General features: G+C 46.1%; 1 protein-coding gene across 9 annotated transcripts in view; it reads left to right on the top strand.

The window, feature by feature from the left end:
* LOC133141697 (formin-binding protein 1) overlaps nucleotides 1-16,147 on the top strand; it is a 75,587-nt gene that overhangs the window by 37,120 nt on the left and 22,320 nt on the right. For all 9 annotated transcript variants that reach the window (XM_061262324.1, XM_061262325.1, XM_061262330.1 and 6 more), the window contains exons 5-8: nucleotides 1,908-1,970; nucleotides 3,550-3,654; nucleotides 13,876-14,004; nucleotides 14,427-14,573. In XM_061262324.1, coding sequence (XP_061118308.1) covers nucleotides 1,908-1,970; nucleotides 3,550-3,654; nucleotides 13,876-14,004; nucleotides 14,427-14,573 — 444 coding nt within the window. The remainder of the gene's footprint in view (nucleotides 1-1,907; nucleotides 1,971-3,549; nucleotides 3,655-13,875; nucleotides 14,005-14,426; nucleotides 14,574-16,147) is intronic.

Here is a 16,147-nt window from a genome sequence, read left to right as displayed (position 1 = left end):
TGTGGGTGTTTATATAAGGACGGGGAGCGTTTATAGAACACTGATACTGGCCACACACTGATCAGTGTTCTGGCACATTTCTTCAATAATTAATAGGAGCTTCTACTCCCAGCTCTAACACCCACTCAGCGTGTGATCAATTAAACCTACTGCCGTGAGAATCACGCTGCTGGTGCGGTTGGTTGCCAGTGGGACTCACCATTGGACTCACCACTGGAGTTACAGGCCTGCCGTTCTCGAGCAGAAACCTCACCCTTTTACCCAGCCTCCGACATCATTCAGCAGAGGGGAAATATGTATGACCCCATTGTTACCCTGCTCTTTCTGTACTGTGGGTTATTTGCATTCATGTTCTTATGTACTGTACATGCATTGTCAGGATAATACTGTGTCGCTGGATCCATGTAGCCCTAATATAGTCACACCACAGATATTTTGGACTCGGTGATAATGGTAGCTGTGGTATACTCAATCCTCGGGCTTTGTTTACTCCAGCTTTCAGGCTGATGGATTGCGAAAGCTATTTTATTCGACTTAACTGATGGAGCACGGGGGACTTCTCACTCGTTTACAGAACATGTCCGGAGCGACAGCTGTTATCCGGCCTTGTGCAACATGTTGGTTTGGCAAGGTTCTCTCTCTCCTTTTCTCTCTGTCTTTTGCTCTCTCCCGTGCTCTCCTTCTCTTATTCAATCAATCTCCACGCTCTCGTTCTCGCTCTCTCCCGTGCTCTCCCTCTTCCGCTCTCTCTTGCTCTCTCTGTTGCTCTGTTGTGCTCTCTCGCTCTTTCACTCTCTCTCACTCCCTCCCGTGCTCTCTCTTTTTCTCTCTATTGCTCTGTTTTGCTCTCTCCCTCTCTCTCTCTCCTGTGCTCTGTCTTGCTCTGTTTTGCTCTCTCCCTCACTCTCTCTCTCCTGTGCTCTCTCTTGCTCTGTTTTGCTCTCTCCCTCACTCTCTCTCTCTCCTGTGCTCTATCTTGCTCTGTTTTGCTCTCGCCCTCTCTCTCCCGTGCTCTCTTTCTCTCTCTCTTGCTCTGTTTTGCTCTCGCCCTCACTCTCTCACTCTCTCCTGTGCTCTCTCTTGCTCTGTTTTGCTCTCTCTGCAGTCCACTTCACTCAGTGACTGGAGAGGCCCTCGTGTCTCGGCGATGATCTGATTTTCGGTTCCTGTAAGGAGGAGAAGTGCGCCTCTAGAGACGCGATTAATCTCCAGCACGGTCACGCCTGGGTACGGTGGCAGGCAGCGTCACACCGGGGTGTGACTGAGAAAACAAGAGGCTCGCTTGTCAGCCCAAAGCCTGACTTCCAGTATCTGGCGTCCATGAACTGCTTTGAGTACTCAGTGGCACCAGGCCAGGTCTGCATCTCGAGCGCATCACTGCCCTTTTCAGGTTGAACGATCTCGGGCACATAAAAAGGGAAAGAGGCACTTCCTTCCGAGGCCCAGCGAGGCCTTTGTGTGCACAACAGGCAGTTTCGTGTCGGTCCCCCTTCGTTCATAAGCTCGTGATGAAGACACCCCTCTGACCGCGCCTCCGTGGTCAACGGTGCACGCAGAAGGAGGGGGATGCAGATGTGGGAATGTGCTTCTGATGGAGCTTGTGTGGAGCTGCCTCTTTGACGTGCTTTCTAACCGGGCAACAGTGAGGAGGTGGGCCCCTGACCCAAGTTCTGGAATTATTTATCGAATGGGCCGGGCTGTTCATCGCTCCCCTGAGAGTCGCATTCATATCCGAGCTCCATCTGCCTCTCAATCCGTCCTGTCTGGAGACTAACCAGGACCACTTAATCAGCCCTAAGATGGTCGATCTGGCTTAAAACCCGCTTATGCACCAAGTAAGAGCAACAGATTTGTGCTAATGCCATGTTTATATCATTGATGTGTTTCTTTGTGTTTCTCCCTTTCAGCATTTCCACGATGGGCGAAAGGCACAGCAGCACATTGAAAATTCCTGGAAACAGCTGGAATCTGTGAGTTCTTCACCAGAAATGTATTTTTAGTACTACTGGCTATATATAGTCGGGATGCAACAGTTCATGTAAAAAAAGCAAACCATTTGGCACGCCCACAGTACAGTTCAGTTGGACCTTTTGATAGAAAACTTTAGTCAAATTAATCTTGAAACTCACCCAACAGAAGTAGTGAATACTATAATGTAAATTCAGGAAACTCAGTCTGAAATGTTATATCCCCAACTATATATATTGCAATATATTCAATGACCAATATTACTTGTTTGCTCATTTGAATTCTGTTTTGACACTGCTGTACTCACTACATAACTAGTACAAGTTGTACTGTTTGTACTCGATTGGCCTTTTAAATACAAGGACAGTGTGTAAAATGTACGTAAGTTACAAAGTAGAAAATAATAAGAATAATCAAAGCTCAATCGTTTTCTCACTTGAAAGCAGAGTGTATGTGGTCTAAGATGGTGAGCTCCACACCCTGGCACCCAGGGCCTCATTAAACATTTTAAACCTCCTCGTTTGTTTTTGCAATATTGATTCATGAGAGGTCAATGAATAAGGAGCCAGACACAAATGAGCAGACTGAGACTCTAGACTGGTGGAGGGTGAGGAGTCCTCAGAAGGCCAGAGGTTATGGCTCTCTCTCTCTCTCTCTCCAGTGTATAGCACAGGATATGGGGGTGCTGGGGATATGGGGGTGGCTGCACGCAGAGATTAAATTTCCGGACTCAGATGGATCCATTACGGCATCCAGAGTGCCAGAGGAGAACCCTGCAGGCCCACAACATCTGCGTCAGGAGGGGGCGGAATTAGGGAGCGGAGGAATGAGGAAATTAGCCATGGAGGAACGGAGGGAGTCACAGGCATTTAGTGGACCCCCCCACCCCCACACCAGCACTGTAGCAGCACCACGTTCCGTACCCTAGCTCCAAATGCCCCCACCCAGTGATTAAAAGGAATATTGCAGTCTTGTGCTTCTTCAGACATTCAGCGTTTCAATGATTTCATTGTGTGAGCAAGAGCCATGGGAAGTTACAGTGTGCTCAAATTATATAGACACAGAACAAGCACTGTTTGTTCAGATGGCGTAGCGCACAATGATGCCTCTTTACAGTATAATCACAACGAGAGGCTGAACAATCCCCCCTGTCTGTCATTGACAGTAGTGTAGGACACTGTTTAGACCATTCATTATGAAAGGCCTGCAGGTTAGAGCCCTGGGCAGCAGAACACTCTCTTCACCTTCCCGTATAATGTTTCATGTTGTATGTTGTTCCTGTAAAAGCTACAGCACGAGCGTAACCACTTCTGATATAATACTTGTTTTTAAAGTTGAAGTTGCAGCTGAGTCCCCCAGTTAAGGAAAGAAACGAGAGGCGAAAATAGTCTCCTTGACAACCCCCCCCCCCCCCCCCCTCCGCCCCCGCTAAGAGAAATATCTGGTCTCAGTGTGGCGAGTCTGAAACCTGTAGAGATGTGTTCCACTTTCTGTTCCCTGTGTAAATTCCACCTTGCTCTGCGTGTGGTTAATGAGAATCCGCTCTCATTCAGTGCGTGTGGTGTCACTCTTTGTTTTCAGAGTAAACGCAGGTTTGAGAGGGACTGCAAAGAAGCGGACAGGGCTCAGCAGTACTTCGACAAGATGGACGCCGACATCAACGTGACCAAGGCAGACGTGGAGAAGGTGAGGAACCGAGTCAGAGTCAAGGGAATTTCCCCTCACAGCTAGAACATTCCGCAAAGAATGAGTCCGGCTCACGCCCCCGTCCTCTCAGCCGAACTCTGTTTGGCCCCGGGATCGCTGAGGCACATGGGATACCGCTTCGGTGTACAGACCTCCTTAATCCGGTGTACAAATTCTCCACGCCTCACTCGAGCGGTGCGTCTTCGCAGATGAGTGCAGACGGAGTTTGGGTTTCCCTGGGGCCACAATGGGCGGCATTGTCACTGCGGGCCGCGAGCTTTCCGCGGCGTGTCTCTTTCAGCCCCTGAGTGCAGAGTGACAGCGAGCCCCGCTAATCCCCACAAGCCCCATTGTGAGAGGACGTGGGGGTTAGGGCCGTGAAACACCGGCTGTAAATGACGACAATGAGCCCGAGTCCCCGCTCTTTTAAAGGCCACGTCTCAAGCAGCGTCCTTATATAATAACCGTGAACAAACTCCCTGTCTCCTTTCCAGCTTCTTCTGACACGCTTCCCCCCCCCCTGTTAGTCTTCTGCGGCGGTACAGTAGAGAGCCACATACGTTTTTTGTGTTTCTTCAGCGACTCGTAGGTATCTGAGCGCTGTTTGTACCGATCGCCGGACGGGAGTTTTGAGGTCACCGTTACCTGATTGCTTTCTGCAGTGACCATAGTGAAAGAACAAGGCTCTCACACACAGATTTAGGGGGGGGGGGCAGCATGAAGGTGAAGCATGATGCATCTCCTTCACATTTATTATGGCTATGGTCATTAGAGTCTGCTCAGGTCGACAGAAACTCACCTTAAAAGCACCCACCTATATATAGCGGCCAGCACACTCCTGCAAGGGTATATCGCCTCAGAGTGAGCAGGCAGTCCCGATCAACCAGCAGTCAGTCATCTAACTGCTGCACTGGTTTAGATGTGATTATAATGTAAATAGCACTGGGAACAAGGGCCTTTTCTTCAGCGGGGAAGCACAGGAACACAGCCTCGGTGTGGAAGTCAGATAACTGCACTTCTCCTGTGTGTCTTTCACACTTGGACAGAATGCAGAACAGGATCGCTGAACTTTCCCCTGAGGCCATTCAACCTAGCACAGTCCGGTACTGGAAGTTAAGACATTGGGTGACTTTTATACATTGAAATATAAGCCCCTGGTCTTTCCCTGTAGTCCGAAGGGTATTTGTACGAAACTATAGAAAATAAGAAAACAGAAGACCAGCTCCGTGAAAATACCTGCAAATCTTTCTTGAAACTGCAAGATTCAAAGAAAACTAGAATTATCTAGGATTTATTGGTTTTCCTGACCCCAGAACATTCTTTGTCTTTTAAAAATAAACAGTGGACCAACAGATTTTGGTCCTGCGTGAATAGTGCTTTATTAATTATTATTTACAGAACAAGCAGTGGAGGTCAAACACTGAGTCAGGAATGTTGCATTTCCTCGTGGGCAGAAAGAGTAGCATATTTTTGTAAGCTAGTGAATGTTGCCAGTGTAAAACTTTGTATCGCCTACATTTCAAAATAGTCAATATCATTATTTATTTGATTTGTATTTTCTTAATCACACTGTATGTACAGGTATGTGATATGGCCTCTCTACCATAGCTTAGTAGAGGTTATCACAGTAAAGGAATGTACATAAATAGAGCACAGGAGTTTAAAAAACACACTCAGCACTGACCTCATAGATTAGTCTGCATCTGCACTCACTCACTCTTACACATACACAAACACACACAATCACGACAACCACTTTCTGTGACTACATACACACTGAAGCACCACTGGACTGCACAATGGTTCTTTATGTCGCACACATACTAAGAGATCCTCCTAAGTAGTACTACTACTTAGTACATACTAAGTAGTATCCCACTCTGTGTGTGTGTGCGCGCGCGTGCATGTGTGTGAGTGCGTTTGCCTCTACTTGTCTGTATACCTGCATGCGCATTGCTCTTGAATGGAGAGCATTCATACTTATGAGGAAAATCTCAGATTCACATGATGAAAACGTAGCTTTGTCCTCTAATGACGCAGATTTGCCCTGACGTCCCAGCATGGCTGTGTAGAGAGTGTAGCGCAGCCCAGCTGATAGCCAGCAGTCACAGAGGAAAGGTGCACTGGCCCCTGAACCCCAGGGGACTGCCGTGAGAGGCACACAGCTTGGTGACGGGGCCAGTTTAGTGTAGTGGCGTGCTTCATCTTGTTGGCACCAATTCATATTCATACAGTTGGCTCTGACAGATATTTACCCATAACGTAGTGGTCGATTCAGTTTAGACGGGCGAATAGATGGGGTTTCGTCTTCCATTGTTGCATCTAATGATTTCATCATTAAATCTTATCATTTTAATCATCCTAATTGAGTACGATTTAGTTACATTCTGTTTCTTTCAGATGGGGCTTACCAGTTTATTTTTCTGCCCTTAAACAAGCACTGATTTGATTTTGCGCAGGAGAAGTTACTGCATTTTAATGATGTATCCTAATGAAAAAGTTAATATGTTAGTTCATAACTCCTGCATTTGTGTGTTTATGTGCGCAGTACTTCAGTAATCAGTCACGTTCTGCTGCAGCTATGAGCTGTGCCCTGACTGTACAGTGCTGCCGTTAGCCTGGCCCCGTAGTCTGGGAAGTCCTTTGAAGACCCTTGTGGGTCAGTGTTCATCGGAATTCCTGGCACTTCTGCTGTTGAAATGTGAAACTGTAACTATTAATCCTTACACTCAGGGTCTCTTCATAGCATACTCCCAAGAATAGGCTACAAAATGTATTCTTATAGTTCTGGTGTTTTTACAAAAGCGAGCCTACATTTGGTCAGCGCACTTTCATTCCACTCAACATTTTACTTTGTTGTATTTCCTGTTTTCTATCCATTCAACGGAATTTGTACAGTTCAGTATGCTGATTGAAAAGGAGCCAGACCAGTCTAGTTATCTTCCATAAACCAATCACCAATCTCCATTTTGTTTTTTGAGAGTTTATTTTCGTGCTCATGTACGCACATCAGATTTTTCCCTCTGGCCATTCACCCGAGGGCTGGTCTGACTGGCAGTGGCCACACAGTGGTTCTGCCGCCAGTAAACGTGTGTTGTGTTCTGAATGGAGGAAGAATCTGCTGATATTTGGATTCTCTAACCGTGTGTGGTGTGTGAGTAACCAGGCCCCCCGTCTCAGAGTAGTCATGGTCTTACATGGCAGGTAGGGGGTACAGTGGTTATAGTGGGGGCTATAGTGGTGATAGTAGGGGGTCTTTTGTGTAAAGAGGCTTAGTCAGGAGGAGAGCGTGAATAATCCTTGTTGATTCAGTGTTTACTGTTAATTTGCAGTGTTGAGTCTGGGTACAGCATGCCATAGCAACACAGTAATAGGGACTTTCCTGAGGAGCTGAGGAGAAGTGTGTGGGCTTGCATGTATATGAACAAAGTCTCTTATTGTGGAGAAATTTCAATTGCACTGGTCTATGTTTTTCAGAATTACTGAAACCAAACAATCAAAAAAGATCAGAGTATATTGAACCCAGCTAGTGGTCAAAACAGCAGCTGATGTGACCTCATATGTTTTGTTGACCCTGCTGTAGGGAATTTCCTCAAATTAGCAGTTTCACTTATAACCAGTGCCCATCACTGCAAATATCTGTAAGTTTCCAGTTCTTCTAGCTCTTACGCTGCTGTTATTGACCCTGTGGTCTGAGTATTTTTCTGTTCAGTATCGTTTTTGAACTGGGTTTGATAAAGTTTTTTTTATTCTTTTTATTTTTTAAATAAGGATTTATTGCTGAAAGTAAAGGACGAATGGCCTACACACATTGTACTCTCAGTAATGCATCTGTTTTAACCAATAATTCATGCCAATTACTGGTTTGCACCATGCATTTTCCATAAAAAATATCTACCATTTTCATATACAGTTCAGGGTTTATCTCGGGGCTCAACTAGGTTACTCACTCATTAATATACTGTGCAGTCTAAGACTCCTGGAACCCCTTCCCTTCCCACTGCCCTGCAGCTAACTGCTCTATTCTTGTTTTCCGACATGCCTTGAAGCGCTGTTCCCACAAGGTAGGTTCACAACACCTTTTTCATGTCTGTGGGGACCTGTTTTATCTGTTCACCGTGCACCCATAGTCACACCACAGCCAGTCATCTGGCGCCACCAAAGACCGTCATTTGTTTGTGCGTCAATAGCATTTGAACAATAGTCTTGCCACCTGAGGAATTAGTGCCTAGTCTGTGCAAGGTTGCAGGGGTATCTACCTGACACCCAACCATCTGAGAAACAGCTTGAACACCTTCTTCTTCTATCGTTTTGATCCTGTCTGACTCACCATCTAGGCATGAATTAATGTTCTGTGATGCTTTATGCCTCTAAACCCGACAAAATTTACTATACCAAGGTAACTTCTTCTTTGAATTAGAGAATATCCTTTATATTGTGCTTTAAATATGCTTGTATATTTGTAGGTGCATATGAATGGTTATAATAAGTACCTTGGCCATACTGAATAAAAATGAATTAACATTATGTGACAGTACAGTTTTTCCTGAAGTATGAGTGGTCAGACCAAGCCTGTATTGGTTTGGAGTAAGATGTAAGCTCATCTTTGGCCATAAAAACTCCCTGTACCAGGGAAAACAACCACCTGTGTGTTGTCACAAGATCCGGGTCTTCAGTCTGATCTGTGTGCATACTGTATGTGTGTATGCTTGTCCATCGTCATGTGGGGTCCGTTCTCGTACTCTGTATCTGTGTGCCCTGCGCATGCACAACCTTCGCCAGAACATCGTGTGGAGTGTTTTGCCTGACTGTACTGGACAGTATTTGTGCAATTCATTGGATCTTTCATTCCATTCATTTAATTCAGTCATTCATTGAGCCATTCATTTATTCACTCACTCATGTACTCATTGTTTCTTTTCCATATGGCCTCTGTCAGCATGAAATGAGTGTCCTCATTTGATGTGCCTGCTTCCACACCTCATAAATACTCTTGCTAAATTTTACTCAGCCACTGTTTTCACACATGTGCACCCACGAATACACCACATACACTCACATACAAGCAGACAAATATTAGCTCTCGTAGAGGGGATCCTTAAATCAATCATTTAACCATGTTAATGCTGTGTCGTTAAAACATAAATAAATAAAGGAAATGCCAATTTTGCTCACTGCTGCAACCATCACTATTTATTTGAGATAGATGTTTTAGTTTTCAGAGCTCATGTCCGTGGAGGTTTAAATAGTTACCTCTTCAGAGCTCTGTGATCAGTCAGGCGAGACTGTGTGTGGATGGAGCCAGTGGCTTCACCTGCAGGACTTCCCTCTAGCAAGGTCCCGCTACCAAAACTGAGGCCTGGTCTCAGGCAAAATCTCTTACATTCTCCTCAAATTTGAAATTAAATCAAATGTAAAATTAAATGTGCTTGTGATTTCTGTCTTCACATACACAGTCCGGAAATTTCATTCCGAGTATTGCTGAATTCACTACCTATATGTAGTGCATGCTCAAAAACATTGAAAAGCCAATACAAGCATTAATTTGTGAATCAAAATGGAGGACAGATGTTGAGTCCTATGAAAAGTGAGATTTGGCTCAGAGAGGCCCATTTGCCTTTGGTTCTTTCAACTGAGAGGCAGATCATTTACTGTCGCTCATGCCAGAAGGGAAACAGTGCAGCCATTTTGTTGATATGTCGCAGAGTGTTGCATCAGTTCACTTGAACTTATTTTACACTTTACAGGACATGTCTGTGCATCACTCAGGCAGTACATGCTTGTACAGTATAAAAAGTAAAAAGTACAAAAAGACAGATGCATAAACATATGGGCATACTCTCTTTACATAAAGCATAGTGTCGCATATGAGCAAGAGTTCTTTGTTTATAGGTTGTTAAGGAGGTTGACACTGTGTGGAACTAAATGACCAATGTGCACTGCTGGTGTGGGTGAATGATACACTGTGCCTACTGCCAGATGGTAGAAGTTGATATTGAATGTACAGTGACAGATTTGATACATACAGCGACACACTCCACTCTGTTTTAGATATAATATATTTTGAAATTGGACATTTCGGGTTTTGTGGTCTGAGGACCACAATCTGAGTATATGGGTTCTGAGTAGTGTGGTGCTTTCCATGTATCTTGTATTTCCGGCATTTAGCACGTTTGCCATGGTGAACTTGATGTGTTTTTCAATAAACAGGAAGTGGTGACTGAAGTGCAGAATGCTGCGACTGTTGGATGCTCTGTGGTTTTTCACTGGCAGTGAGCTGTGGGCTGTGAGCAGTGATCTTGCGCCTGTGCTTGACTGTTATCCCTGTCTTTCTGATTAGTTGAGCCATGTTGAGGGTGTTGTACTGGCATGATTTTTGTGAACTTTTGCGTCATTCCTGGTATGACTGCCACCTTGGCGTATTTGGGCGTGTCTTCTTGCTTCTGCTCCGACTCGTAACTGTGATCTTGTGGGTTCTGGGCTGGCCTGACATGAGTGGAATGATGGAGAATGTTGTTGGCAGAGAGCTCATGCGTGTGTTTAGTTTTATGCGTCCTCCTTGTTAGAGCCGTACCCCTGCCTTTCAGTATGGAGGCCTTTGCTTCAGCGCCAAACACTTTGAATGCTCTTCGATTCACATCCAGAAAGTGTTTTAAATTCATATGGAGCAGATTAGATTAGGCATGCGTTTAATTATAGACATTTGTTTTATAGCATGTAACTGACTTTTTTTGTTTAATTGTTCAGGGCTGATTAATACTGAAAAAGTAATAATATGTGTGCCTGTACGCTACGTTACACAAGCAGGGCACATGACTCATGTTGTGGTCATGGATGTGGAATGCAGGATTAGAAGTGTCTTCCCTCCTCCAGGAGAATGAGTTGTAGGAGGAGGAGGAGGAGGAGGACGTGATGGCTTAGCTGTGTTGTAATAGCAATCCCCCACCGCCCACTCTCGGTCTGTCCCGCCAGCTCCTCACTAGGAGCCTCTCTCACCGAAAACAGAGTCCGCTAAAACGCCTGTGCTCCTTCCATCTCACACGGGTACCCTTCTCACACGGGAACCCATCTCACACGGGTACCCTTCTCACACGGGTACCCTTCTCACACGGGTACCCATCTCAAACGGGTACCCTTCTCACACGGATACCCTTCTCAAATGGGTACCCATCTCAAACGGGTACCCTTCTCAAACGGGTACCCATCTCAGATGGGTAACCCTTCTCAAACGGGTACCCATCTCACACGGTTTCATTATTTTAATGCACCATCACATCGGGGGTTCTTCTCCAGCGTTTCCCAAAATGCCACGCACCACAAACAATCTGGAAGGTAATTTTCCTTTTACATTGTCCTCAGTATAAAGCAACCTAGGATGTACTGCAGATAACACTGTGGTGAAGGACTTCTTGCCTGAAACCCACATAGCTTTAAAGGAACCTGCCCCATCCATGAGGAATGATTCATAGACTCCTGGACTGCAGCCGGTTTCCAGGCCAGTAGCCTGCCAAGCACAGAGCGTCGGTGATAAGCAGAAGCATAGCTCTGTTTTGGTGTGCGCGTTCGGGGGGGCTGTGGGGGTTGTATATCTGTCAGCCTTGCGGTTTGATAAGGTTTGCTACTAGGTTGGAGTTTTGTAAAGATTCAGCAATCACTCTGATATTTTGCAGGGAGTATTTTGAGGCCTCAGGCCGGTCTTGGGCTCAGATGTCGCCCCTGTGTGCCTACGCCAGGCCCTTCCCATGAGCCTCTCCGGGGAAACACTGCTGTGTGCGGAGCACTAATCAATAATCTAAACTAAAGCTCTTCGTCAAAGAGGGCCCTCGCGCTCCTGACTTGTTTTTTTTTTTTTTTTCGCCGATGCGGACAAGGGCACTCCATGTTGACGGAAATCCAAGCAAAGTTCAACGAACTGGAGAGATAATAACTCTGTGTGAAACAGAGGGTGTCAGAGACTCATGCGGCCCCGTTTGAACATTCTGCGGGCGGGGCTGCGCTGGCCGGGGAAGGGTTAACGGCGGCGCTCAGCGTGCCGCCTGAGGGTTATTAACGCCGCGGAGCTCTGCGCACGGCGACGCCGTTCTGGGCATGCTCAGTCCGCAGCGCCCGTGCTGGGGGACAGCCAGTCAGGAGATGGCACAGGCGAGCCACAGAGGTGATTTGTTTCCCCCCCAAGGTGACACCGTTATTCAGTTACTTCACTGTAGGGCCTCTCCGCAGATTACGTTTTTTTCACTGCACCTGCAGTAATATACTCTGCTCCTGACAGTACTGCAGTACTTTTTTTATGGGGCAGGATTTTACAGAATACCTGAAAATGCACAGTGATATCCACAGCATCGCTGCTGCGGTGATGTTAATGAGGATTGTTTTGAATTATTTTGGTAAATTACATCTTTATCAAGTTACTGGATGCACCCCCAGATGCTTGTATTGCACGCAGAATCTGCCCTGTTCACCCCTCATGTAGGCTGTAGGAGTGGGTGTGTGTTATGGAAATGAGCAGGGACATTGTAAAAACATAACCATTAATTTGATGCCATTAGATACACCTGTATGGCAGTGGCATCGCCGGTTTCTCCATGTTGGTGGCCACTGGTGCATGTGGACTGGGGTGCTAACGCTCGGCGCAGTGTCCATGGGCGAACGTTAATGTTACATTACATTACATTAGTGGCAATTGGCAGACGCTCTTACCCAGTGCAACGTACAGTTGATTAGACTAAGCAGGAGACAGTCCTCCCCTGGAGCAATGCAGGGCTAAGGGCCTTAGTCAAGGATGGATGTTATTGTGGCTACACCGGGATTAGAACCACCGACCTCGCGTGTCCCAGTCGTTTACCTTAACCACTACGCTACAGGCGCACCCGCAGGTCAGCAGGGGCTGGGGCCTGGATGTAAACTGCAGCCCGAAACGCACATGTGTCTGGCACATTGAGAGAAAGATGAGGGGAGCACTGTGGGAAACGGAGGTGAAAGATGTGCGTCTGCTCGGCCCCGGCTCAGGTTACACCATCGCTGGAGTGCTCTCAGCGCAGTCAGCCAAGTGTCACCCGTCAGCAGTCCAGCTGCGGATGGAAATTTACAGAGCGCCATTATTTAGCGCAGAGCACAACATTTCTCACCTACCCTTAGATGGTGTGGTCTGGTGTGAGGACGCTTTGATGTGGTTCTCTGGAACCGAGGTGTGATTGGCTGGGAGACAGGTGATGTCATGGATTCTCCGGAATTAAAAGCATTAATGGAAGAACGGGGCCAATTCTTCGGGTTTCTGGGGTTTTACGGTTCCCAACGCGCGGTTCAACCTTCGTGGATGGAATTTTTGTTTTTACGCAGGGATGGATGTGTACCATATTGCAGTATTGCTGTATGAAAAATGGTTATACAATGCAGAGCTCTCTTATTTCCAGATTTGAGTTTGTGCACAATGAACTTCATGATTTGAACCAGTCCGCATACAAATTATTATGTTGAATTAAAGGTGTATATAAAAAGAAACAGCACTGTGTGCAACTAAAAGACATGAACAGACAAGTGATGTCCTAAACATGACTGCAACTCAACTATTCTACTGTCAGTTATTACAGGTCATTGTAATTCTGCATTGTCCATTATACAGAAGCAGGTCTGTATCCTCTCTTAATGACTGTCTTATTATTAATGTCCTCCGTCTTGAGAGATGTCAGTTACTCGCCATAATGATGTAAACCAGGGGTGTCCAATCTTATCCAGAAAGGGCGGTGTGTGTGTGCAGGTTGTAGTTTTAGCACGGGACTAAGACAGCTGATTCTACTCATCAAGGTCTTGATTAAAGACCACGATTAGTTCATTAGTATAATCAGGCGTGTTACTGCTGGGTTAAAACAAAAACCTGCACCCACGCCGGCCCTTTTAGGATAAGATGGGACGCCCCCGGCGTAAACGGTCTGGATTTAGACGCACGTCTGGATGCACAGTCCCACCTCCCTTCCTCCGTCTGTCTAGCCTCTCATTTCACTTGCCATCATTGAGGAATGTCTTTGCCTGAAACAGAGATCCGTTTGCTTCAGCCGGCTGTGCTTTGCCTTCCGGTCCCACGTCTGTGTTTGTGTGGTGTGGGGGCACGCTTTGGTCATTGTCAGGGGTCGGGTGTTCTGTCTCCTGTGGCTCGTGTGTGTGTGACCCTCCCCCCCCTCATTGTTACCCCTCTGCCCCCCCCCCCTCCCCCCCCCCCCCCCCCAGGCGCGACAGCAGGCCCAGATGAGGCACCAGATGGCAGCAGACAGCAAAGGAGAGTACTCGGCCTACCTGCAGAAGTTCAACCAGGAACAGAATGAACATTACTATACTCTCATACCGCACATCTTCCAGGTAATGCCTCGCACTTAAACACAAACATTTTACAAGCAATACCCCTGGCCATGCATGTTACATCACAACCTAATACCACACATCATGCAGTTAATACCACACACCTCACCACTCATCTTCCAGATATACCACACATCTTACAGGTAATAAAGCGCTGGTAATAAACAACATATCCTGTAGGTAAAATAGTGCCATTCATTGTGTGCCTCACTGATTATATAGTAGGGTTTATGTGTGTGATAATAGTTTAAGAGACTCATCTTCAAAGCCCGCATGATTATATGGTCCTTCAAAAGGGCTGTTAAGCGCTCCCGACCATGTAAACAGGATCGCTAACGCCCAGTGTGATTTAGAATGGGGATATTTACAGAATGGTCGTACAGCATGTATAAATTACGCTGACCTCTTCCTGATCTTTGAAGAGAATCCAAGAGATGGAGGAGAAGAGAATCGAGAGGGTGGGGGAGTCCATGAAAACCTTCGCTGAGGTGGACCGGCAAGTTCTACCCATCGTGGGCAAATGCCTTGATGGCATGACAAAGGCAGCGGAATCCATTGAGCCCAAAACTGTAAGTATAAGATCATCTTAGAGGCGATAGAGAGCGTATTCTCGTCCAGTGAAAGTGCTGTAACTGGTTTGGATGTATAAAGAGGAATGAGGTCATTAATTAGCACACAGTGCTCAAGGTACAGGAGGACACAAAAAGCTGTGAGTCATAGCTCCTAGCAAGAACTGGGAAAGATTACAGCTGTTCTGCAGAAGATTGAACCGAGCTGTTCTTTTGTTTGAAACGGACAAAATTTCAGTGACAAAACCATCTCTTACCTTTATCTTGTCATCTTCAGATTTCAAACAGAACAATTGAGAACCTGACTAGCTCCAAAACCAACCCAACCCTTTCCCCCCCCCGTATAGTCACCAATCCATTTTAAGTACATTGTTATTATTATTATTATTATTATTATTAAAAAGACTTTATTATGTAATGTATTTATTTTTGAAAAAGCAACCTAAGGCTACACTCGTGGTCCGATTGAAGTGCAAGATGCGTTCCTGCAGCCTTAGCCGAGGCTCGCTCCTCGGAGCCAAACGAGGGCGATATGAAAAGCAGATGAATTATGCGCACGTCGTCTGAAGGCTGACTTCGTCGCTCCCACTGAGGGCCGTCTCCGTTCCGCAGCGCTGCTGCTGTTGCCAGGCAGACTCCCACAGTCTGCCTGAGAGGATCCAGGGGCAGGCCCACCCCTTAGTTACGCCCACAGTCGCCAGCACTGCGAAGGGAGCTTCATTCAAGCCCAATCGTTTTCAATGCAGACACATCTATTCCAATGTTACATTCACATTCACGTATAATTCTCAGTTGTTAGGAATACTACAGCACGATTCAGGATACCAAATGTATTTAAACGGGTCGGTTGCAGTTTCCCACCTGCTATTACTCTTGCTTTCCGACTGCATGCAGCGTGGGCCTTGTCTAGTTTCTCATTTCACTTTAACTTCCAAAATGATTCACCAGAATAGAGAAATTAAAGGGTAGAATTTCAGTCCAACCCAGCACAATGCACTGTAAAAGTAATAAAACAAGAAGACGTCATTGTTTTTCTTTTCCAAAAGGAGAAGCTTCTGGAGGCTGGAGCAGGTTTTGTTGAATTACTGTGGGATGTCATTGAGTCGTATTTAAAGGTCCCATATTGTCCACGCGCAAGGTTGGTGGTTCTAATCCCGGTGCAGCCACAATAAGATCCACACAGTTGGGCCCTTGAGCAAGGTCCTTAACCCTGCATTGCTCCAGGGGAGGATTGTCTCCTGCTTAGTCTAATCAACTGTACGTCGCTCTGGATAAGAGCGTCTGCCAAATGCCAATAATGTAATATAAAATTACATATGCAGTATTTTCCAGTTTTGGGACTGGAAAAAGCTAGTGTGTTTTGATTTGTGCATTAAAGATTAAGGAAAAGTGATTGTCTTTTTATTCAGGGAATATTATTGCCGTAGGCTCCCTCTTCATGTACAAGATTCCCGGTGTCGTTTAACCTGAAATAATATGATGCAGTGTCATAGATATGCTGCCTATCTTACTGGAGGCAGGCTGTGCAGGTGTGGATGGAGCAGCCATTAAAACTCTCCTTAGCTGTAAACGTT

Source organism: Conger conger, chromosome 12 (genome assembly GCF_963514075.1).
Source record: "Conger conger chromosome 12, fConCon1.1, whole genome shotgun sequence".
Lineage (NCBI taxonomy): Eukaryota > Metazoa > Chordata > Actinopteri > Anguilliformes > Congridae > Conger > Conger conger.
The sequence above is the reverse complement of the archived record's forward strand: the minus strand, read 5'-3'. Positions and strand labels throughout refer to the sequence as shown.